Genomic DNA, 25,963 nt, shown 5'->3' with positions numbered 1-25,963 from the left:
ATAAAATTGAAAACTATCGCCCCATTTCAATTCTGCCTTCTATCGCTCAAATACTTGAAAAACACTTATTGTTAACAATGACAAGCTTTCTGGACGCCCACAGCATTTTGTCACCTAGTCAGTATGGTTTCCAACCCGGCAAAAGCACTCAAACACTTCTGGAAGATTTATCCGATCAGTTGAATATAGCTTTCGATAATAACAAAGTTGCTTGTGCGCTCCTTCTTGATTGGCTTTTCTTGATCTGGCTTTTGACAGTGTTCATCATGGTCTGCTGTTAAATAAGCTTTTCTTGTAAGGATTTCGGGGTGCTTTCTGGTCGTTGTTAGCGAATTTCCTTCAGGGTAGGCGTCAGGTCGTCTCAGTAGGGCAAGTTCATTGTGCATTCTCTATTATTAATGCTGGAGTTCCGCAGGAATCTATACTTGGCCCATTATTATTTATTATTTTTGTAAATGACCTTTCTAGCGTGATACCCGTTTCTCTTTATCAATACGCTGATGATACGATGATCATAACTTCTGCCCACAGCTACTATGATGCGATTGCTTCTTTACAGTCTGCTGCCACAAAAGCTATGGATTGGTTTCAAAACAACCTAATTACTATAAATGTATCTAAGACACAATTAATCTGCTTCCATAATCCTTTAAGGAGGGTAGCCCTTGACTATACTCTTGTTTTGCATTTTTCAGATTGTTCAGCTTGTTCTTGTCGACCATTACAGTACTCACCTGTTGTAAAATATCTTGGTTTATATCTTGACAGCGACCTTTCTTGGAACAGTCACCTTGCTTACGTTTGTAAAAAAACTTCGCGCCATATCCTGTCTACTGTACAATATAAGATACTAAATGCCTTATCAGTAAGGAAAACTATAACACATGCTTTAGGCTACAGTCTACTCCGGTATGGAATAACAATTTACGGGCACTGTGCTGTTTGCTGGCACTACAGAATAAATGCGATACTGCATTCCCTCTTAAAAAACATATCTTATGATCTGAACCTGAATGCTGACACAGACCGTTTCAAAGTACTTTCGATGCCGAATTTCAATGATCTTTTAATGCAAACGGTTGTTTTAAAACACTTCTGGTCCAGTCAATTCCTAGTTCCATACACAGCTTCCCGATGCTTAAGACCCAGGGACCCCTTTTGGAGGCCACACTGTTCCACAAGGTACGGCACTAGAGCTCGGGCCCATTATGTGCCCACCTACTTCAATAAATTACCGCACAGCACATTTTGTGCAAAAACGAAATATAAGTTAAAGAAACTGCTAAGGCGTATCTGTTCGTAAAGGCGTACTTGTTCCATTGTTACTGCTTGTGTTCGTGCATGTGGTTGTGCCATTCCTTTGCACCATGACGGTCAGTCTGGTATATGGTTATGCATTATCTCATGGTAATTTTTGTTCACACGCATTGCTGTACTTCTGTGTTTCGTTATGCTCAATGAAATTTCTTTTCATAGACACTGTATAAATTGTAATAACCTTTTTTGGTGTTCTATACTTGAGTTCGCTGCTTATAACTGGTCTATCAATCTACCTTGTATGGTTTTGCTGCCTGCCAGGCACTGCTGCTCAAGCCCTCAAAGGCTTTGGCAGGCCTGTATGAATGTACTGATTTGATTATTGGCAATAAAGGTATTATTATTATTATTATATATCTGTGCTCCAATAATCCTCTTCAAAACTCCTGATGCAGCCAACACTAAGCTTCCCTTCTGCTCATTACAATATTGTAGCAAAACCTGGCATACCACTTTCTCTAGCACTGATACGTAACACTGCGACGTACAGTACGGTCTGCTGTTCAAGGGAATGCTCAATTTGTGTTCTGCAATTGATTTCCCAGAGATATGGCATAAAGGTCCACAGACAAATTTTTCATGTGTAAATGCATGTTCAATTTATTAGATCAGTCCTACTTGCCAATGAAGGCAAAGAAATGTTGCAGTCACAGTACCGACTTTATTATTGCTTATGTATTCCCTCTAACTGCACTGTACTGTAAGTAGCAGCAACTGCTGGTGACAACAAAACAAGGACTCCTCAGCGCCAAGGCTGGTAGTGGCATCAAGGAGGAACATACTTCCAGCAGAATTTCATGTTGCAAAATAACCAAGCCTACAATACTTGAGCGTCATTTTCACATGGGAATAAACACAAACAAATAACATCTCTCACAGCTGTGCTATTTTATTCCTTCTTATAAAGCCCTGGTGAACTTGAAACACAAAGGGTTCATTAAATGCAAACTGCCATCTAAAATTAGGTTTTTAAGTTGCAGTCAGAATACACATGGACTTATATGAAGAACAATTTCTTTTGATTTCTGAAATAATGTTCGTTATATGCCAATTCATGGTCAAATGCATAACATTAAAAGCAAATGTGACATGCTGAAATTCCTGGACAAAAGCTCATACAGTGGACTCCCCTTGCAGGATCGCAAGAATTGATTGAAATCTGAACGGTTGGATTAACAAATGGTGGCAAAACAAAAAAATTCAAATATTTTTTATTGTGCGAGGCCACCTGCAATATCTTTCTACTTCTTGCTCTTGAAGCCCGACTCAACCGGCATGCGGCAACGAGCATCGACATGTTTAACTGCTGCTTCAGACTTTGAACTAAAGGCGAAAGTTCCGAAAATAATATTAAAGTAAACCAGCTTCACACCTGGAAAAGCAGTAGTGCCATCTGCTGCAATTGTTGTGTTTCATGCCTTAGCGGCAATTGCATGCATCATGGGACACCAGCTAGGATTGAATTAACCGAGGCGGCATACCTTTGTGTTCAAACTAAACAGCTTTTTCTTCCAAGGCAATGTATGGTTTCTCGTCAGGACTTTCTAGATCATTTAAATTAAATGAAATGTTGAATTAACCAAGACAGAATTAACAAGAGTCAACTGTATCAGTAAGTACAAGATTTTTATGGCATTGTGTAGTACATATACAAAAGGCATTCGCAATGCAAGGAAGATGTGCTCTTTTCAGGCCATTAGAAAAGATGTCCTCATTGTGAGCATGTTTCACAGAGCAGAAGATGTGGAAAAATTGAGATTATACCTAAATGTTAACGGTGATGCCACCGTGCTCATCCACTTTTAGTGACAGCAGCAGTGACAAACAAAGCACAAAGACTTTGCTTTGCCCTTAATGTTATAAGTGCCTTTTCTCACCCAACCTGCAAATGTTTTTATAACTCTAAGCCTTAGGAAAGAGTGCCCAATCAGCTTTGAGCCCAGCATTTCTTCACCAAAACATTTGTTATTGTTTTGCTACTTGCACAACTAGCAAGATTACAAATGTTTACGGTGAATAAAATCATTTTCGAAATCTGTAGAATTCACAAGCATGAACTGCTGTGAACAATAACTACATCCAAAATATTTGCCAATCACAACTTAGCGATTAAGCATTTGCTAAGTAAATCAGGTTCCATATTCACAAAGCTTCTTTTGGGGACGAGAATTTGCCTGCGCCCGCCACTCACAACAATGAATCGGCATGACAACGAGAACCACTGCGGCAACATGGTACCTCAGTAGGAGAAGTTTTGTGAACATGCACCCAGTCCTTCAGATGACAAATTAATTAACTGAATCAAAGAAAGTGAGAATAATAATGATGCCACCTTGGTGAGCCAGTGAAGTGCAAAATGAGAATAGCTGAGCATAGGAGGAAATGGCCTTATGCCCCCCCCCCCCCATTCTCTACCTGCTGTGGGCTCTGGACAAGTGCGTAGAACTGGCCCGGGAACCGAGTAGGCACCACATACTCCTGGGCACCCTGCACCAACAGGACACAAGCGTGAGCAATGGCAGGCTGCTGATCTTAGCACCCGTCGAATCATGTTTGACACCCGATAGCACCACGGCTAATTGACCTGCACTGAGACAAGTGCGCATTTTTAAAAGCCAGCAGCAACAAAAATTCACTTTGGATAAATAGGTGACAAGTGAGTAATAGGTATTACTGAAGCAACTTTGGCAAAGCTGCAGGGCTGGTAGTTGTCTAAATTTCTTATTAGCGGCCTTTAAATAGCAACTAAGCACACTATGCGTGCAACTGGTAGTTCGCAGGTATGACCCCAGTGCCAGCACATTGCAACTGAGATTTTTTCAGTGCACTGTGCATAGATGCAGACACCATCGAATCTAGAAGGTAATGCCGAAGAGTCGAAAGAACTGGATCGTGCGTCACTTTGGGTAAGCAGTAATGATGCCATTCTCTTTTTCAGTTTCAGTGCAAAAAGAAAACTTACTTTTGCAAACCATTTGAGATGCATCCACTTCTGTTCTTTTTTTTTTAACATATAATTTTGCATGGAGGCTATTCCGTATCTACACTACAGAACTTCGTTGATACGATCCCATTATGCACAATTTCCTGGTGCCAATGTTCGCAATTGAGAACCAAAAAAATAACCCAATACAGTTACACTTCTTCCCAGTTCATACATTTCCGGAAAACACAATCTTTCAGCACCAGTGTTTAATACATCACCAAACTGCAATCGTATGACAAGTTTTCCAGCCACTAGATCCCACGTACACAAGGAAAGGCACGAGGTGTGTGCGATAAAGTTGGGAAGCTGCCCATTGCAACAGCTTTCTTGCAACATTCGCTCGTTCATTGCACATGAAAATGTCACTGCACACTCAGTTTCTTATTCCTCTACCAGCAAATCTCCCTCCCAGGTCATCACACGGCATATTCACAGCTATCACCTCCACACCTATTGAGATAAGTATCTGCACATATCTGTTTCAGAGTCTGAAGGCCGTAGCACCATTGGAAGCATACTACATGCTTTTAATAGGCGATCACCCAAACGCACCGCCACTCCCCGCTGCAGGTGGCATGAAGAGAGCATCATGTTTCCACATCATGTTCCGGCGTTGCCCACGACCTCAATTTTCTTTTGGTGTCTCATTGCTGTCTTTAAATACTACGCAATAGAAAAACGACAACATGCATCTTGGGTTGCTTGGGCTCCACCAGGTCAACACGTGCGGCATCAATTCGCATGGAGTTCAAAACTTCCCGCCAAAATTCCCTGCTCAAAGAAGCTGCTGTAAGCCTGCTGAAGCCGCAGAAACGAAAACGTGCCTCTCAGGCCCCACCAGCTCAGCGTGAGTCGGTGTCTCGTGCTGAAACGATTCATGCAACGCTTTGCATTACGTAAATGTCGACTACAGTTGAGTCTGTCAAATTTTTAATGACATTGTATGTTTTACCAGTTAGTATGGTTTTTTCTCTAATCTTTTCCAACACATAGGAATGAGGTTCAACTGTATCTCAATGCAGACTTTAAACATGACCCAAAATTTAGTTTCAGTTGGCCTGCCTGCCAAGATGTTTGGTTTGAAGAATTTCATCTATCCAACTTGCATTGATGGCCTTGTTTTCTTCTGCCTTGAACTTTCGTGAGCATTAACTTTTTTCCATCAAGCTGGCAACGCTCGTGATATGAGTAGTACAGTGAAACCTTGTTACTACAAACACGACACTAACGAACTTTTAATATTAACAAACTTTTCAGAAATCCCCTGCTGGCTTCCTATAGTTTCAATGTAAAGATATTTCAGTACTAAGAACTTCGGAATACCGAACTTTTCATAATAACGATTGTTATTCAGTTTCCCTGCGATGTTAACAAGGCCTCAGTACTACGAACTAATATTCAGAAATCTGGGGATTCTTAGATTTCCATGTATCCTTCAAGGCAGCTGAAACAAACAGTAGGCTAGCAAATGACAAGGCACAGAGAGCAGACGTTGCGCTGCGTGGGTTAGGAAAACCTGGAACGGCACCCAAGGAAAAAAGAATGCGGGTGAGCGGAGGCGACGACACATCAGGTTTTGCGAGTGCCCGCTCCGCAACAGAGGCGCGTGCTTTTTCACCCTTCTTTCTGCGCATGCCTCTTTCTTTCGCGCTTCTATCTGCGGCTGTACTACCCATGCATGCGGTGAAATGTAACCTCTGTACTCGCGGGGATGCCACACTGTCGCATTTTGCACTTTCCAGACAAGACAGTTGCGGTGTCATGGCAAGAAAAGTGAAAAACAAACAAAAAGCAAGAAACATCGCGGTTTGGAGGCAACATGGAGCTACCGTTTTGTCGGTAGTTTTCTCTGCACCAGCTTCTGTTTTGCGCAAGTCACTCTTTATTGTATGGCGCTTCAGTTGTGCGGGGCGGTGGAACCTATGGAAAACAGCAACAGCACGTGCCGAGAGCCAACAGCAACGTTTTCGTGGATAGCTCATACGACGACAACTAATGAACTGATAGGTTGATGGGCGGAATGGTTAATTTTGGGGCTTTCACTATACCAATCTTTCAGAAAAACAAACAATTTACCGTGGTCCCCCGAAGTTCGTTATATCGAGATTTGAATGAATGAATGAAGGAATGAATGTTTGATGTTTAATGGCGCAAGGGCCAAGTATGGACAAAGAGCGCCATGTCCATGGTAATGGGTTTGCAGTGTAATTATGAGTTCTATGAAGTTGGTGTGACGTGGCTGTAAAGGGGCTTTAAAAATAGTCGCTCTAAAGTGCGTAAACTATGTATAATAAGTTTATGGCGATGACGTATTACGTGTGCTGTGAACATTAAGATGCATATAAACAAATATATGATGTGTAAAAATATATCAGGTTATAAGATACGCTAGAGCACTACTGCCTCCTTAGAGCCCTTGAAACACAAGGGCCTGGAGGCATGTGCTATGCAAAACAATAATCGCAGTGGCATCCTCTGGAGATCGAGATTTCGTGTACCTCCTAAACGGCACTGCTACAAGATGCTGATGCTTAGAGAGTTTAAAAGAAAAATGTGCCTTCCCAATTAGTGAAGCTTCTAAAAAGAAATCAAACCATGCATGTTCTACGGCAGCTGGAGGGAAACATCTGCTGCAGAGCCCTGAACCATTCTGCAGTAAACACCTTCAGCACTCGCCATTACCAGGCGGTGCCCTCACAAGCACTGCAAAATTCTGTTCTGTTTCCAACACCAACTGGCATACTCAACACGACATGCAGCCAGCCACATGGCTATCCTACTGACCCGGCATCAACATGCCTCGTAACAAATAATTGGGCCTAAAAATTGCCTATGCACTGCTACAATTGGATATCAAACCAAAACTACAGTGCACTGCCGAGGCCAATGTCATTGCCACTGCCATTACAAGAAGGTGACAGAACATTTTTGTGTAGGTCAGTAATGATGACAAGCCACTTGTATTACGAAAGCCAATTTCAAAGAAAAGTTAGTTGTTGAAGTTAGTGGCAATAAAGCTGTGCCACATGTTTTTGGTCTTCTGGAGAGACCCATGTGCATAGCTGGATGATTGGTCACTGGATAGGTTGGTCAAAACACAGGCTGACATCCCATTCACAGTGGCTGCAAAGTCATTAAAATAATGTGGAACGCCAAACACACCAGACAGTATGGAAGACAAGATGTGGTCCATTAACAGTGTGACAAAAAGCAGTCTGATAGTGATGACAACATTAAGTGTGTCCAAGTTTCAGTTCCTTGAAGGTGCATTCTGAATGATGCACTTGTTTTCTGATGGCAAAAAGTGCTGTCACGCTACTTTTTTTCCAGTTACAACATTAACGCTTTGGCTGCACATAATTTCCTTACCTTAACCCGGAAAAATGGGGTGAGCATAGATTCAGCAGATAATGCGAAAAAAGGCCCTAGTGAAATAAACAAAGTTTAAAAGCTGTCGAACAGATGAATATGGGAGTTCAGTTTTATTGCATGATAGCCCTGCCAATGACATACAGTCAACAAGTGAAGCCATGGCACTTACTCCAGGAGTTCTCTTGAACAATGTTGGTGTCTCCACTTCGACAAAACCTGTGAAACAAATTAACGGAATTTCAACATGGGGTAAAAATTTGGCAATACTAGTAACATTCGTTTTTAATGTGTGAAAGGAATAAAAAAACAATAAATGAACTGTGTTTGCATTGCTTTTGTAATGCAGAAGTCACAATCCAAAGACCCCTGCCAAAATATATTCCAGTATCTTTAATGACATGGCTGCTTTGCATTTAGAGAATTCCATTCACAAAAAATTTGTTATCTGCAGAACATAAAAACTCACAATTTCGACCAATCACTGTAAAACACTGGGTACTTACACAAGTGTAATGACAATGTGCAGCGAGTTCCAGAAATGACATTTAAGTTTTTTTGTTTTGCTACTGTACAAATTCTGAAGCCACCAGGCAGTCAAAAGATGACAAGCAAGCAGCTGAACATCACTGAAAGTCAACAACACTGGGCTTATTAAGGAAGTGCAAAAATAATAACATATGCCTGACTTTTGTTTATGTTCCAGTAACTGGACAGTTAGCTAAAAGCAGTGAATTGGGCAGTAACTAGTTACTAGTAATGCATTACCGCTAACCAGTTACTCTTTCAGGTGACTTCTAACTGTAACTCGTTACTTTTGCATTCAAGTAACTTCCAAAACTTTTTACACGGTAATGAAAATGTTACTCTGTTAGTGATGACAATGCCAAACAATGCCACAAAGATATGTCATCTTCAGGAAGGCAAGTCCACTTGTCAAAACGTTGGCTCCTGCTTTCACCTTGTTCCTGTTTTGCTCATCGTCTTACTCTGTTGGAGTTACTTAAACATATATGGTTGCGTCTAGCAAAAAACTGGCAGTTTAGCCCGAAGGGCATTGCATTGACAGTGAGGTGGCAATATGTTCCACTTCGACTCCTCAGACGGTGCTCGAAGTATACACGGGTGCGACAGCTTGGCACAACTTGGCACTTAAGAGGAAGGTTTCACTCGGGCCAAACTCCGATACCACCTATTCAAACACTATATGTAAAACGCAGAAACACTTTTCCGAGATAACCACTGGGCCGATGTTAATGAAATATGTTTCATTTCAGAGACAAAGTCAAATTCTAGTGATTGTTGCAAACAAAATTTTGATTTATGGCTTGAATTTTTTTTAAAGAAAGTATCGAAAATTCACAAGTAAAAAAATAGAAGCAAAATGTTTACAGATTTTTAGCTCTGCACCAAGAATAGATATTGCAGTTCTGTCATTTACATTCGTTTGAGCATCTGAAGCAGACAAGTTTGATATATCAATTTATATCTTGCATGAACTTGTTACATTGTTTACATAGGTTTTTAAGAAGTCTTACTCGCATACTAGTGGTATATTTGAGTCGTGTAATACATCAATTTTGTCTGCTTTAGATGTACTATTAGATGCAATTTACAGAATTGTGACACCTATTTTTATTGGCGAGTTAAAGTTGTAAGCCTGATGGTTTTCTTTTGTGAAAATTTCCGATTTACAACAATTTTATTGAGGACTGCCGAGCGAAATTGAAAATTTGCTAGCAATAGTCACTAGATTATAACTTTTTCTTTTATATGCAACAAACCTCATCAAATTTGGTGTAGTGGTTGCTGAGAAAAACGATTTTTCCTTTCCCATGTATTTAGATAGAAGTCCCCCCCACGCGCCGAAGCTTCCTCTTAAAGGGCCCCTCACCACAACACATTGCAAATTTTCGTTATGTGCTGGAAGTTATTACGTCCCATAGAAGTGTTGTAATGCAAGAATTTTACAAGTTGGTTCATTAGGAGCCGAGATAGAAATATTTCAGTACTACGAACCCATGATTTCTGGAGGCGAGCGTCATCGCCAACATAAACCTTCTCTCCACTTGCCCCCGTCTAGCCTCGAATGGTGTGTTTCGATCGCTTCAGTGGCGTAGTACTAGGCGCTGATTGTCATATGAGGCGCACTTTCGACATCACTTTATAATATTTAGTATAATAACATGTCAGCGACAACTGAGTGACACCACTGAGCGTTCGCAAGCGCTGTCCGTCCTCGTGCATCTTGAACTTTCCCTATTCCGGCAACATGCTGCTGCGTTTAAGGGTGTCTCAAAGATTGCAGGCCGATATAACCTCGCAGCGCTGGCATATGACAGTTCAGTAGCAGCAAATAGAGTGATGAGAACCGGCTCTGCGAGGAGCGAGCAAGTTGTGTGCTGTGATGGCATCTCCGGCCGTCGCTTATCCATGCTGCTTACTTCGCCGGATAGCACTTCTCGGACGGAAACCGAAATAAACTCGTGCTCCGTTTGCCAGTGAAACACTTTGTGCACAACACGCAACACAACGAGCCGTCCTTTTCACGAAAATACCGCGACCAAAACCACCACGAACCGTCGTCTCAAGGCGCGCTATTAGCCCCGAGAACAAACGCGGGCGGCGCCGCGAGCGCCGCTCGCGTGACGTCAGGGCATGGACTCGCGCCTGTCGTCTGCTACAGTTCGGGCGTTGTCCGGGCGCTTTCTGCGGTGTTTTCGTTTGTTCGCCCTCGTTCTCTCTGCTTGTATACTTATGGTGGTCGTCTCAAATATATTTTTACGACGTCTTCCTTTGCGAACATTTATTCAAAGAGCTAATTTCTTAGACAACAATGCAGCTCTCGAAGGCAACGCTACAGTGCCAGCCGAAGCGCCGCAGACCAGCCCATTGCGGGTTTTTCATGCGCGGATAAACAATCGCAAAAGCATAGCCTATAGGAATCCAGTTATGATACCATACCTGCCGCGGTGCAACAAGTATGTCACAAAGCTGGCTATATATGACTTCTACAGCAGTTACGTTGATTTTATTCCGCTAAAATAGGTTTGCTCACGACGAGTAGTTCATGGTATAATATCGAATTTTTGCATTTCCTCACAGAAACGCTCGGCAGTAGCACGGGGACTTAACTAATACTGCAGCTTAGATTCTACACGCCTCACTTGCTTCTTTAACTGCTTGTCAACATTAGGCGGTTCTTCACGTGTTTATTTTTTTAAGCGGCGGAAATTTGAAGTAAAGTTAATGAAGGCTTACAGCTATTTACAGAGTACAAATAGGAATGTACTAATATATATTTCCTTTTCCGTGCTACACGTTCAACTCACCTCTTTAGGGCGCGTTTGTTAATGATTAACAATGTAAGTTAAGTTCCTCTTTTTTTGTCTATATTACCAAGTGTATATCATTTATTTATTTCAATGCCGCAGTGTGTTTTGCATTGTTATTGTGGAAATATTTCACTGTTCTTTCATATATTGTATAACTGCAATGTTTTATGGCCACTACATAAATGTAATTTATATGGCGTTTGATGTGTTACCCCGTGCAGCCATATTGTACCTAAGGGGGTGAGGTTACCTCAAGCCGCGTCTGTGCGACTTTTTTCCCTCATCCACCTCCCCTTACCACTCCTCTGTACATGTGTGTGTGTAAATGGAAATTAATAAATCAAATCAAACTCACTTGAGAAATTTACTGGTGCTTGCTGCTTGAGGAATATACAAGACGAATCAGTTTGGCGAACTGACACAGGCTGCTCGGCCCAATTTTTTTAGTGAAGTATGCCTGCTGGACCGCATCGCTGCAGCCAGAAAGAAGTCGAAGCGTCAATGATTAGTAGTATGGGACATATTGAAGATATCGAAATTCCCCCGGTGGAGGGTCAGAAATCAAGTGAAAGTATATGCAAGGCTTGTGGTGCTTTCTTTATGAATGTTTGCCATTGGATTGAAGCAAACTTAATTTGCCTGCAAGGTTCTCTTTTATGTACCGACGAAGCGAATAGTTATCCGTTTGTATAATTGAATAACGCTGGATCAAGACATGGTGAGACAGAAGGTGCTTGAATTTTCCTTTTGTATACAGGAAATCTAAGCTGCGGTGTAGTAGCTCGAGAATACTTTAGCCATTCCAGTTGGCACTGTAAAAAAAAAAAAGGCTCTATGGTTTTAATACGAAGTTGTTGTGAACTGAGGGGTTTCGCGAACATAGCGTGCCTCGCCATACGGACAGTCGATTGCTACCGTTACGTGATCAGGGGTGTGCCATATTGTCGATAAAGGCTACTGAGGGTCACTATGAAACATTTCATCACTTTCAATTGAGTGGCTCTCGATCTAAACAACGAAACTTTTTTCTCAGGTGATTGCTACTATGGTGTTTGTGAATTAACTATGTAAATACTCTACATGACGCGCCGTCGTGTTAGCAGCCATTAGCAATTCCTTTTTTGGAGGCCTGTTTCAGAGGGGGATGAAAGTAGCAGCAAACTTTTTCATAAGAAATGCGCGCCTAACTATTTTTTTACGCATTAATGAATGGCCATAATTGAATAGAACAACACACCAGAGTAATAGGAATCATGATGAGCTTCGCTGGGCAGTGTCTTTCTAAAATCAGATAACATGTTGATGCCAATTACCAAATTTTTCTTCCACGTAAAATGCAATGCCTCTCATAGCTAAATACCAAAGGAATGTTAAGTGTTTAGCGAAGCATCATACACAACTTCGCGCGTTGAATTTGCAGATATTCTTTTTTTAGTCAAAATTTACCGATAGACACGGCGCATATATGCATTGCAAAACCTAGTAGACCCCTTTAACGCTACTTAGCTTGCGATATCCAAGCCGCAAAGTTTCTCGACTCACACGCTTTTGAAGAAGAAACTGTGGTTAAGGTATGGCAGCTGAAAGACGCCGACGTATTCTTCAATACGTATGGCTCGAGCCACCCATACCCCAAGCATACACGAAGGGAACAAGCGCGCGCGGCAGCCGAGCGAGCCGGAGCGAGCGGCGTCCTGGCCGTGACGTTACTCGCGAGAGGGCGCGACTCCTAATTCTCGGGGCTAATAGCTGCGTTGGTTGTTCGTCTACTTCTCGTACCTAACCATGTAGAGGGCGCTCGTGACAGCCGTTTTCGCGCATGCGCAACAGTATTTTTGCAAACCGTTCATTGACGGTTTGCAAAATAGTGAGCGCCATCTGGCGCACAACAGGCAAAGCTGCAGTGCTCTGCGTGCGAGAGTATGTGGTTAGAGAGCGAGTTTCGTTTCTCGGCTGCTGCCTGGCCTCTGCCGCGGCAACCGCGTGTGTTCATGGCGTCAAAAAATAATTGAAGACGCCGTCACTCCGTTCCAGTTCCCGTACATGTCATAGACCTCCGACTTCTTGAAGCGTACCACTTAAACTGATCGCAAGGAAAAGGTATTTCTAGTCTACGACAAAGTCCGCATTGATGGCCGTCTTTTCGCCTGGGACAACGATTCAAACGATATCGTAGACTGCCAAAAAAACGAAGAACACATCAGCATGCGGACGCGCAGTGCTCAAAACCGCAATCAGCTACAATCATAAATTTAAACGCGCGCAGCCTGGTGAACAAATTCCACGAACTAGAAGCTGTTCTACTTGCTTACCAGCCTGATATCGCCGTCATTACAGAGACGTGGCTTCACTCGAACATTTTCAACCAAGAAATTGTGCCACCGGAATATGCAATTGTACGCAAAGATAGAAAGACAAGAGGTGGGGGCGTTGCACTGCTGTTTAGGCAAGGGATATCTTACAGCGTCATGCCCGAGGCTACAGGCATCGAGGCTGTTTGGTGCACCGTCCGTCTGAAAGATGATGTTTTCCATATTGGTGCGGTTTATCGGCCGCCTGATGCTGAGCCTCTATTCTTGGAATCTCTCTCAGAATACATGCAACAACACATCTCCTATGGCAGCAAAGTAATAATGGCGGGAGACTTTAACTTGCCTGACATAAGGTGGAACTCAATGACACCAGGAAATGTTACACTTGACACCATATCAGATATACAGTTAGCATATAACCTGACACAAATTGTCGATTTCCCAACCAGGGTAGTCGGTACCTCAAGTTCACTCTTAGATGTTGTGTTTATTAGTGACCATTTCGTTGAGAATACCGTTCACGTTGAACCCCTTGAAGGATTATCTGACCATAAGATAATATTTTGTTCTTTACAATTCCCAAGTCCTGTACGAACGCTCGGTCCTATAAAGCGAGTGCTCTCGTTCAAAGATGCAGACGATGCAGCTACGTATCATGACCTACCTTGCCTTCAATTATCAAAATTTTTTTGACCTCATTTCTGACCAGCAGTCGTCTATCGATATGGTGTGGACCGAGTTTAAAGCCATTGTGACGCATTGTATAAACGCCTTTGTTCCACGAGTTCAAAGAAAAACTAGAAAACGCAGTCCATGGATATGTCGTGATATAATCCACTTGAAGCGCAAAATAAAGAGACTTAGGAAAAGAAGAAAGTCGCATATGTGTAAAAAAACTGACTCGGAAATAACTCTGCTAACGACGTCATTGAAAAGTAAAGTACGTTGTGCCAAAAACAGTTTCTTGAATAATTCATTACACAGCTTTATCAGGAAATCGCCTCAAAAATTCTGGCGCTACCTAAGCGTGAAGCGCTCTAACGTGCCCTCCATGAATGCTCAGGAAAGTAAACAAAAAGCTAACGCGTTTAACAAGTACTTTCAATCCATTTTCACCGTCGATAACGGTTCCCTCAACCACTTCGTCCCTAGCCACTGCCAAGAAAGCACTTTGGGCACCCCAAAAATATCACAGGCTGGCATATTATCTCTCTTGTTGAATTTAGATGAAAAGAAAAGCGATGGTCCAGATCAAATTCCGAACAGTTTCTTGAAAAGGTACGCAGAACCAGTAAGCAAGTTTCTTCATTTAATTTTCTTAAAGTCACTCCGTGAGAGCTGCCTTCCTTCAGATGTGTCACCAAAATCAGGTGACACATCTTCCTTGTCTAACCACCGGCCAATTTCTTTAACATGCACGTGCTGCAAAATACTAGAGCACATAATCTTGAAACACTTAACAGAATTCGTGGAAGCAAACAATTTAATCTATTCAAACCAGCACGGTTTTCGAAACGGTTTATCAACAGTCACCCAACTCGTGGTAACCCTTCACGACTTAACTCAAAACATTAATGAGCAACTACAGGTAGACATAATCTTTATGGATTTCTCTAAAGCGTTTGATCGTGTTTCCCATGTTAAATTGCTTCACAAACTTAACCGCCTACTTGGTAACGGCCCTGTTGTTGGTTGGATCAATGACTTTCTGTCAAACCGCTCCCAATACGTAGAATACAATGATCACCTTTCTGATGCTGTCCCTGTTTTGTCCGGCGTTCCCCAGGGCTCAGTTCTGGCCCCACTTCTGTTCTTATTATACATAGATGATATAACCAACCAAGTCGACGTCACCATTCGCCTCTTTGCAGACGACTGCATTCTTTATCATACTGTGCGTAACCACGAAGATCAAGCAAAACTGAACAAATCCCTAAATAAGGTAGTGCAGTGGTGTGCAGACTGGCAAATGGTGATAAATTCTGATAAAACTGTCTGCATGTCGGTCACAAACAAAAAATCAACTCTGCAGTTCCCGTACGGTTTCAGCGGCACTATTCTACAAAGCGTCACCCAGTATAAATACTTAGGCGTAATCATCTCATCTGACCTCACCTGGAATGCGCACATACAGTACGTAGCTAAAAAAGCCTTGAACAAACTGTTCTACCTCAAACGCACCTTATCGCATTCCACCAGCCAGACAAAACAGCTTGCTTACGTCAGCCTCATCAGACCGGCACTCGAATACGCTAACATAGTATGGTTTCCACATTCCAAAAACCAAATTCATACGCTGGAACGCATACAAAGAAAAGCTGCCCGATTTATCTATAACCGTTTCAAACGCACAGATTCACCAACCGAACTTCTTTCTCGCGCAGGCCTCGCTACCCTAGAAATTCGAGCCAAGGTTCAACGATTGAAGTTCCTATACTTGATATTGACACGTGTACTTATATTTATCGGGCGACCACGTTTCGCCGCCTAACAAATCTTATCGCACAGCACGGGACATGTATCCGAAGTTTCTGGAAAGTTATCGATGCTTCTACCCGGCTGTCTGTTGTCGCCGAACCTTGTGTTATCTGATTTATTCGCCTGACGCGCATGGTGTAGAACTTTGTGGAAGGCATGCGGGTCCCGCCGATTAGTCTGGAAAATTCGATGACTACTGTATAAAAGCTGACGCGCTTGACCCGCTGATCAGATTTTCGACGATCGCCGACTGTGTTCGCCGCTTTCGTTGTGCTATAAGTGTAGCCTGTTTTGTGGGCACAGGTTCGCCCAATAAAAGCTAGTTTTGTATTCCACCGTACTGCTTCTTTCTTCGCCGTCACTACCACGTGACATCTGGTGGAGGTGCTTGTGCGTTCATGTACCGAACGCCCCCCCAAAGTCGCGATCCAAGCCCGAAGCCCGAGGACAAAACCAACGTCGCCCAAGACCGGCGAGCTAGCCGCCGGCTGCAAGGACTGCCCCCAGAGCACGGACTCCTACCTGAGACGTGCAGGAAGATCGCCACCAAGTCCACCCCAATGGCAGCCCCAGCATCCCCCGTCGTGCTGCAGCAGCCCAGGGAGCCTCCGACGTTCCGCGGTTCAACGTTCGAGGACGCAGAAAGGTGGCTTGAGACATACGAGAGGGTCTCTGCTTTTAACAACTGGAACAGCGAAGACAAACTGCGACATGTCTTCTTCGCATTGGAAGACGCTGCCAGGACGTGGTTCGAGAACCGAGAAGCCACCTTGACTACCTGGGAGCTGTTCCGAAGCGGCTTCCTGAAGACATTCACAAGCGTCGTACGCCGAGAACGAGCCCAAGCACTACTGGAAACCCGAGTGCAGCTGCCCAACGAGACCACCGCGATTTTTACAGAAGAAATGAGCCGCCTATTCCGCCACGCCGACCCGGAAATGTCCGAGGAAAAGAAAGTCCGGCTACTAATGCGTGGTGTTAAGGAGGAACTTTTCGCCGGTATGATACGAAACCCACCGAAGACTGTCGACGAGTTTCTTCGCGAGGCCACTAGCATCGAGAAGACACTCGAGATGCGAAACCGGCAATTCGACCGCCGCACCAACGCTACAAACTATGCCGGAGTTCAATCACTGGCCTCTGAAGACCTGCGCGAGGCTATCAGGGCAGTCGTACGAGAGGAGCTTCAGAAGATCTTCCCGTCGTCGCAGCCTCAAGTAGCCTCGATCGCTGACATCGTCAAAGATGAGGTTCAGCGGTCGCTTGGAGTCCCGGAGGTGCAACCTCAATTACCGCAACCCCAACCCGAAGCGATGACCTACGCCGCCGTCGTACGCCGTCAAAGCCCTCCTCAGCGACCGCACCAGGGCCCTGTAACGCCGCAATTTCGTCGTCCGCCGCTGCCGCCGCCAGCACGACCACCCGTCGCCCAGCGCACCTACGCGAGGAAGACGGACATTTGGCGTGCTCCTGACCACCGCCCGCTCTGCTACCACTGCGGAGAAGCGGGTCACGTCTACCGACGATGTCCGTACCGGGAGATGGGACTGCGAGGTTTCGCCGTCAACGCGCCGCGTCCACAGCTTGGAGAGCGCCCACGTGACATTGCCGATTACCTCGCCGCTACTCAGTGGAGCCCTCGACGGCCATCCCGTTCGCCGTCACCAGGACGCTACCTGTCGCCGCAGCGCCGACCATACACTGGCCCAGCCCGGGGCCGGTCAGCGAGCCCATATCCGGAAAACTAAAAGCAGCAACCGATGGAGGTGCGGTTGCTGTCCGTCGAACTGTCGAAGATCCTCCGCCGCCGACGAAGACGCCGAAGAAACCATCTCGACGACCTAATGACGACACGCCGCCGTCCCGACGAAGTCAGCAAGCCAAGACTACACCGACGAAAGACGACTTGACGACGCAACGTTCGAGCTTCAGTTCAACACGACGCAGCCGTGATCCGACGCCAAGACCTAACTGCAACGCCAGACAAAGAACCACCGACCTCGATGTGCTTCTCGACGGCCACGCGGTTACCGCCTTAGTGGACACAGGGGCTGATTACTCCGTCATGAGTGGACACATCGCCGCCCAGTTGAAGAAGGTTAAGACTGCATGGGAAGGCCCTCAAATTCGCACCGCTGGAGGACACCTGATTACGCCGACTGGAATCTGCACGGCAAGGATAACCATTCATGACCGAACTTACCCTGCCACCTTCGTTATCCTCCAACAGTGTTCTCGAGACGTCATTCTCGGTATGGACTTCCTGAACCAGCACGGCGCAGTCATCGACCTGAAGTCAAAGTCAATAACGCTGTCGGAAGATAAAGCGATACCGCCGGAGAGCCCTCGTAGTCACCACGCCTTGAGTGTGCTCGAAGACCAAGTGAGCATCCCGCCCCGCTAGAGCATTGTTATTTCGGTCGGCACCGAAATACCCGCTGACGTAGAAGGTGTCATCGAAGGCGACCAACGTCTCCTGCTAGACCGTGAAATTTGCGTCGCAAGAGGGATCGCTCGACTGCATGGAGGGAAAACTGAAGTGTTGCTGACAAACTTCAGCCCGGAGTTCAAGCACATCAACAAGGGCATGACGATCGCGTACATCGAGGAAATTGTGGAAACCAGTAATGCGTTTGTCCTCTCAGATTCCGCCGCAACTACCCCGACGACCATGGTTGCCGAACCAGATTACGACATTAATCCAAGTCTCCCCGTGATTAAGCAACAGCAGCTCAGAAGTCTGCTCCGGCGATACAAAGGCTGCTTTTCGACGTCATCCAGGATTCGACAAACACCAGTCGCCAAGCACCGCATAATCACCGAGGAGTACGCTCGACCACTTCGCCAGAGCCCTTACCGAGTTTCGCCGCGAGAACGTGAAGCTATAAGAGAACAAGTCGAAGAAATGCTGCGCGACGACATCATCCAGCCGTCGAAAAGCCCGTGGGCATATCCTGTTGTGCTGGTGAAGAAAAAGGACGGAACCCTTCGTTTCTGCGTCGATTACCGTCGTCTGAACAAGATCACGAAGAAGGACGTATACCCTCTCCCACGGATAGACGACGCATTGGATCGGCTCTGCAACGCTAAATACTTCTCCTCGATGGACCTCAAGTCTGGCTATTGGCAAATAGAAGTCGACGAAAGAGATCGTGAAAAGACCGCCTTCATCACCCCAGACGGCTTCTACGAGTTCAAGGTTATGCCATTTGGACTGTGCTCGGCGCCTGCAACGTTCCAGCGCGTGATGGACACGGTTTTAGCAGGATTGAAGTGGCAGACCTGTCTCGTTTACTTGGATGACGTCGTTGTATTCGCCGAAAGTTTTGACGATCACCTTAGGCGGCTTGCCACAGTACTAGAGGCCATCAAGTCATCAGGGCTCACTCTGAAGCCAGAAAAGTGCCGCTTCGCTTGCGATGAGCTTCTATTCCTAGGCCACGTCATCAGTAAATCCGGAGTACGCCCCGACCCCCAGAAAACAGCTGCCATCGCAAAGTTCCCGCAGCCCACCGACAAGAAGGCAGTGCGTAGATTCCTTGGCATGTGTGCCTACTACAGGCGCTTTGTCAAGGACTTTTCACGCATCGCCGAGCCGTTGACACGTCTAACTAAATGTGATGTTGAGTTCAAGTGGAAAACGCCGCAGGCCGACGCATTTGAAGCACTCAAACGACGCATGCAGTCGCCGCCTGTACTTGCGCACTTCGACGAGTACGCCGATACAGAAATCCATACTGACGCCAGTAGCCTAGGCCTCGGTGCCGTTCTAGTCCAGAGGAGAAACGGAGTCGAACAGGTGATAGCTTACGCTAGCCGGTCGCTGTCAAAAGCGGAAGGCAACTATTCTACGACCGAAAAGGAATGCCTCGCCATCGTTTGGGCTACAGCTAAATTTCGCCCTTATCTTTATGGCAGGCCATTCAAAGTCGTCAGTGACCATCACGCGTTGTGTTGGCTAGCGAGTATAAAGGATCCTTCAGGACGACTGGCGCGGTGGAGCCTCAGACTACAAGAATACGACATCACTGTAACCTACAAGTCCGGACGAAAACACTCCGATGCCGATTGCCTATCACGCGCCCCCATTGACCCGCCGCCGCAAGATGACGAAGATGACGACGCCTTCCTTGGCATGATAAGCGCGGAAGACTTCGCTGAACAGCAACGGGCAGACCCGGAGCTAAAAGGCCTGGTGGAATATTTGTAAGGGCACACCGACGTTGTCCCCAGGGCATTTAAGCGCGGATTATCTTCCTTCACGCTTCAAAACAATCTCCTCGTGAAGAAGAACTTTGCACCAGTCCGCGCCAACTACCTTCTTGTTGTCCCGTCAGGACTTCGTCCAGAAGTATTGCACGCCCTACATGACGATCCGACCGCTGGACACCTCGGTTTTTCCCGGACACTATCGAGGATACAAGAAAAGTATTATTGGCCGCGCCTGACCGCCGACGTCGCCCGTTATGTCAGAACATGCCGAGACTGTCAGCGACGGAAGACACCGCCGACAAGGCCAGCCGGATTACTACAGCCAATCGAGCCTCCTTGCCGACCATTCCAGCAGATCGGGATGGACTTGCTGGGACCCTTTCCGACGTCAACAACCGGAAATAAGTGGATCGTCGTGGCGACAGACTACCTTACCCGCTTCGCTGAAACTAAAGCACTGCCGAAAGGTAGCGCAGCCGAAGTGGCAAAATTCTTTGTCGAAAACATCCTGCTTCGACATGGCGCCCCAGAAGTCCTCATCACCGACAGAGGAACGGCCTTTACAGCGGAGCTCACCCAAGCCATTCTGAAATACAGTCAGACAAGGCACATGAGGACCACGGCCTACCACCCGCAGACGAATGGTCTTACGGAGCGGCTGAATAAGACCCTCGCCGACATGCTAGCGATATACGTCGACGTCGAACACAAGACCTGGGATGCCGTCCTGCCGTACGTAACATTCGCTTACAACACGGCGGTGCAAGAAACAACACAGATCACGCCGTTTAAGCTGGTTTACAGCAGGAATCCGACGACGACGCTCGATGCCATGCTGCCGCACGTCACTGACGAGGAAAATCTTGACGTCGCTACCTATCTCCAGCGCGCCGAAGAAGCCCGGCAGCTCGCCCGCCTGCGGATCAAGAACCAGCAGAGGACCGACAGCCGATACTACAACCTCCGGCGACGCTTTGTCGAGTACCAGCCCGGTGACCGTGTTTGGGTTTGGACCCCTGTACGCCGACGAGGACTGAGCGAGAAGCTTTTGCGTCGCTATTTCGGACCGTACAGGATCATCCGACGTATTGGCGCGCTGGACTATGAGGTCGTGCCAGACGGCATTTCGCTGTCACAGCGGCGCCGCTCACGACCTGAAATTGTCCACGTTGTGCGACTCAAGCCGTACCACCAGCGTTGACAAACTTTGGGACTTCGCGTAACTGACCTTCGGACTTTGTTTCTTTTCGTTGTTTTGTTACTTATGTTAATAAGTGTCCTTTTGTGTTTCGCTCTCTTTGTAGCATCGGGACGATGCTTTTTAAGAGGGGGGTATTGACACGTGTACTTATATTTATCGGGCGACCACGTTTCGCCGCCTAACAAATCTTATCGCACAGCACGGGACATGTATCCGAAGTTTCTGGAAAGTTATCGATGCTTCTATTCGCAGTCTGTTGTCGCCGAACCTTGTGTTATCTGATTTATTCGCCTGACGCGCATGGTGTAGAACTTTGTGGAAGGCATGCGGGTCCCGCCGATTAGTCTGGAAAATTCGATGACTACTGTATAAAAGCCGACGCGCTTGACCCGCTGATCAGATTTTCGACGATCGCCGACTGTGTTCGCCGCTTTCGTTGTGCTATAAGTGTAGCCTGTTTTGTGGGCACAGGTTCGCCCAATAAAAGCTGGTTTTGTATTCCACCGTACTGCTTCTTTCTTCGCCGTCACTACCACGTGACAATATTACACAGTGCACTGAAATTGGATCCCGCCACTTTTCTAAAGTACAAGCTCACTAGACCGACTCGGCATAAACACGCTTTCACGCTAGAGGAATTTCTTTGTAACAACAACACTTATTTCTTTTCATTCTTTCCGCGAGCTGTGCGAGAGTGGAACTGCTTAAACCCTGCTATTACTGCCCAGCCCACACTAGAAACATTTACCAATCATCTAGAAGAAGAAATCGCAATCACCACTTAGTGTTTTAGTTATTTTTTTTTCTCTCTTCTGCAAGAGCAACTGTGTGAAGACCAGTGTGTTACTCTATAAATGAAAGCGTCCATGTTTTTCTATGCTAACTCCTTGTTTGCTCAGTGTTTGCTCAAACTGTACTTTTTGATGACCATATGCCCACTCCTGTAATAATCCCAAACGGGATTGACAGTATTGTGAAATAAATAAATAAATAAATAAATGTCAGCGACAACTGAGTGACACCACGGCGCGTTCGCAAGCGCTGTCCGTCCTCGTCCATCTTGAACTTTCCCTATTCCGGCAACATGCTGCTGCGTTTAAGGGTGTCGCGAAGCTTGCAGGCCGATATAACCTCGTAGTGCTGGCATGTGACAATTCAGCAACAGCAAATAGCGCGATGACAACCGGCTCTGCGAGGAGCGAGCAAGTTGTGTGCTGTGGTGGCATCTCCGGTCGTCGCTTATCCATGCTGCTTTCCTCGCCGGATAGCTCTTCTCGGACGGAAACCGAAATAAACTCGTGCTCCGTTTGCTAGTGAAACACTTTGTGCACAATGCGCAACACAACGAGCCGTCCTTTTCACGAAAATACCGCGATCAAAACCACCACAAACCGTCGTCTCAAGGCGCGCTATAGCTGCGTTGGTTGTTCGTCTGCTCCTCGTACCTAACCATGTAGAGGGCGCTCATGACAGCCGTGTTCGCGCATGCGCAACAGTATTTTTGCAAACCGTCCATTCAGAAACGGAATGGCGAGCTTTCGAACGATACTAACATGGCGGCGTTCGGTGGCGGGAAAGACGAGTTAGGGCTCCGCGAACTGCGGCGATATTACGCGATTGAAAGCTGTTTTCTCACCCTATGCACTGATTAATGAATTTTTTTCGAACACTTTTAATGCGTTTTCAGCCAAACCCTTTTGATACAGTGTAGATTAGGCATTGCAGATACCGAAACGCGTTGTTGCCAAAAATCAATCTTTTTTGCGATTTTCGAGATCTGATCTCTGCGTCCCCCCTTAACAAGGCCAGGCAGGTCAAACATAATGTTATTCATTAGGGTATCTGTGTATGGTAAGATGTTGGGCATGCTATTAGTGGACTCATTAGCAAAACTGAAGAGAATGTCATGTTTCGAACATCAGCGACTATGCTTTCAAGAATAATACAGCCTATGTCATCACAAAGTGAAATGACTCTCCTGATGAGGGTTGATTGTTCACCAGTAACATTTTGGATCGCTGTGTAACATTGAGGGCAGTGTAATGCAAAAAAAAAAAACATTGTGTTTGGTTATGGCTGTAAGTGATTTATAATGCTTTGCAGCAGCATGATACTTTTGGCATGTTGAAGAAGAACCCAAGGAAGAATGCCAAGGCCTTATGTGAGCGAAGTAAGACGTTTTTCTGGTTGCTTAATATTTTCAAAGTTGTATTAAACAATGGAGAGTGTGTACGTTTCATTATCTTTAGTGGAAATATTTAGTTTTATTAAACATAGCATTTCAGATTTGAACAGCTGTCAATTTGACTCCAGGATATTGTTTGTGTTTGTGACATGTTAATTATTTTCTTACACTGACCGAAAAATAATGACATTATTCAGTTGCAGTACCTAACAAGTTACGTCACTGAAACTTGTAACTGCATCAGGGCTACCTTCCTGCTCCAGGTAGCTCAAACCATTACTTTTAACTATTACTATTAACTAGTCATGGAACAAGACCTAGTCATGGGCTCATAATGTGCCCATGACTAGGTTAAAGCATATCGTTAAGTGTTACATGAATATTGCTAATCCCTGGCATGACACAAGGAACAATGCACGAAAATCGAACACTCGACTTTCAGCTTAGTGGCAAAATACCCTAGTGCATGTGTGTGCCTTGTCTTCCTTGGGTATTTTTGTGCTTGCTGTGCCATTCCATGCAAGCCCATTTAGACTGTTTGATGGTCAGATATGCACAGTCACTTGAATCCCCATTTTGAATGCGTTTCAACAATTCACACTTACGTTACAAGCAGTGTACACTGCAATTACAGGCAGGCAATCATGACTACCCTTCCCCACGTGAAACAGAGTGGGTGCCATACCACACTGCTCTGCCAGGAACTGACGCATGCGCAGAATGAGATCCGAGCGAAAGCGCAGATGCTGCTGCATCTCCGAGGAGCGCAAGTCCAGGTAGCGGTAGCGCAGCCGCAGTGGTTCCCGCTTCTGCAAGAGGGACACAGTGACACAACTGCCCGCAGCAGGCATTGAAATCTTGTCACCGACTGCCGAGACTTTATGCAGAAAAAGCCAGAGTTGCACTGCGAGAAATACCCGAGAAGAAGGCACAAGGATTATGTTCTAATTGCACTCTGTTTGTCTGCTCCCTTGATGGCAATCTCCCTTGGGTGAAGGATGTCTCCAACCAGAGACTTGGGGCAGGGGTCACCCTTATACCTTTCGTAACCTGGGACTGGGGCCCAGCACCAGACAACCCTGCCTAAGTGATCTACCCCTGTGTTTACAGCGGATGCTCGCCATCTGCTGCGACTGTGTCCAGGGACAAAGGCAACATGAGCGAAAGTGTTTAGAGGTGCCAAAAATAAGGGCACACTACTAAACTGTTAGCTATGAGCAGTTAATTATGGACATAAAGTTCTAGAAGGCACTTTTGCAGTTTGTTCACAGAGACTGCCTGCACACATTTATTTAAATATAATATGCCAAGTGGCAAGCCATGAAAAAGATAATAATAATATATGGGGTTTTACGTGCCAAAACCACTTTCTGATTATGAGGCACGCCGTAGTGGGGGACTCCGGAAATTTTGACCACCTGGGGTTCTTTAACGTGCACCTAAATCTAAGTACACGGGTGTTTTCGCATTTCGCCCCCACCGAAATGCGGCCGCCGTGGTGCCATGAAAAAAAAAAAAGAATATGCATAATGATCTTGTTCTTGCTACATGACTATGTATTCAATACAGCAAGCTGATGGTCAAAACAAACAGATGCTTGCAGTGTACCACCAACTCAGCAGTACAAGTATTTGGTGCTCTGTCAGAACATCACACTTGTATTGACACAGGTACAGGACTATAGCAAGAGAATGGCAGCTGGGACAGTGTTTGATGCCGCATGTATGAGAACAAGGGAGGCAGAGAATAAAAAAAAATGTATGGCAAAGTAATGATAATAAAACAGCAAGAGCCCACTGCTTTCGTAGATTCTTTAGATGCAGCTCACCAAGAGAGAGAGAGAAATAGAAGACAGGAAAGGCAGGGAGGTTAACCAGATGCACGTCCAGTTTGCTACCCTCCACTGGAGGAAGGGGGTATGGGGATGAAGATGAAACAAAGATGTGGGTCACCTCTCTCTACATGGTACAGCAAGATGGCTGACAAATGTCCCGAGCTACCAACTGGACAGACAGATCCCCCTTTCAGCACCAAAGGAAGTCACCACCATGGCTGTGTTAGGAGGTAGCAGCACCACACATAGTATTATTGAAAATTAATCTGAGTTCATAGGCTTCTATCTTTTAACTGCAGTGCGACACAAACTGAAGGTCAAAACAAAAAAAACACAGCACTTGTGTTAGTTTCTTTTTTGTCTCACATAGGTAAAGACAGAAGCACTAAACGGTTGATGCAATAACATCATAGTGCCACACGTCCATCTGAACAAGTGCCCTTGCCCTATTATCAGCCCTGAAGTGCAGCATAATTATGCTTATGCTCTTGCGTAGCACATATAAATAAGTGCCTTGTACAATGTCAAGACTCACATGATGCATTGTAGGCTGTGCCCTGCAAACACTGCAAGCACATAGGAGCTGGTATGTTTCTACAGATCACTAATAATGTTTGGGTGTGATTTGCTTCCTACCAGTCTTCACTATTGCAATGGCCATGTCTAGCCATGTAAACACACCCGAATCTCTCCATTTGTACAAATTTCCATAGAAGCACCATGTTCGCGGGAGC

The 25,963-nt window shown here is 45.5% G+C and overlaps 1 protein-coding gene across 6 annotated transcripts in view; it reads right to left on the bottom strand.

Annotated features, from left to right (window-relative positions):
• Nucleotides 1–25,963, bottom strand: part of AspRS-m (aspartyl-tRNA synthetase, mitochondrial) — a 319,354-nt gene that overhangs the window by 183,208 nt on the left and 110,183 nt on the right. For all 6 annotated transcript variants that reach the window (XM_070528489.1, XM_070528490.1, XM_070528486.1 and 3 more), the window contains 3 exons: nt 24,081–24,204; nt 7,845–7,891; nt 3,733–3,804 (listed from right to left, as the gene is read on the bottom strand). In XM_070528489.1, the coding sequence (XP_070384590.1) occupies nt 3,733–3,804; nt 7,845–7,891; nt 24,081–24,204 (243 nt within the window). The remainder of the gene's footprint in view (nt 1–3,732; nt 3,805–7,844; nt 7,892–24,080; nt 24,205–25,963) is intronic.

The sequence above is a fragment of the Dermacentor albipictus genome, unplaced genomic scaffold (genome assembly GCF_038994185.2).
Source record: "Dermacentor albipictus isolate Rhodes 1998 colony unplaced genomic scaffold, USDA_Dalb.pri_finalv2 scaffold_12, whole genome shotgun sequence".
NCBI lineage: Eukaryota > Metazoa > Arthropoda > Arachnida > Ixodida > Ixodidae > Dermacentor > Dermacentor albipictus.
Note: the sequence above shows the minus strand (reverse complement) of the source record. Positions and strands in the feature narration are given on the sequence as shown.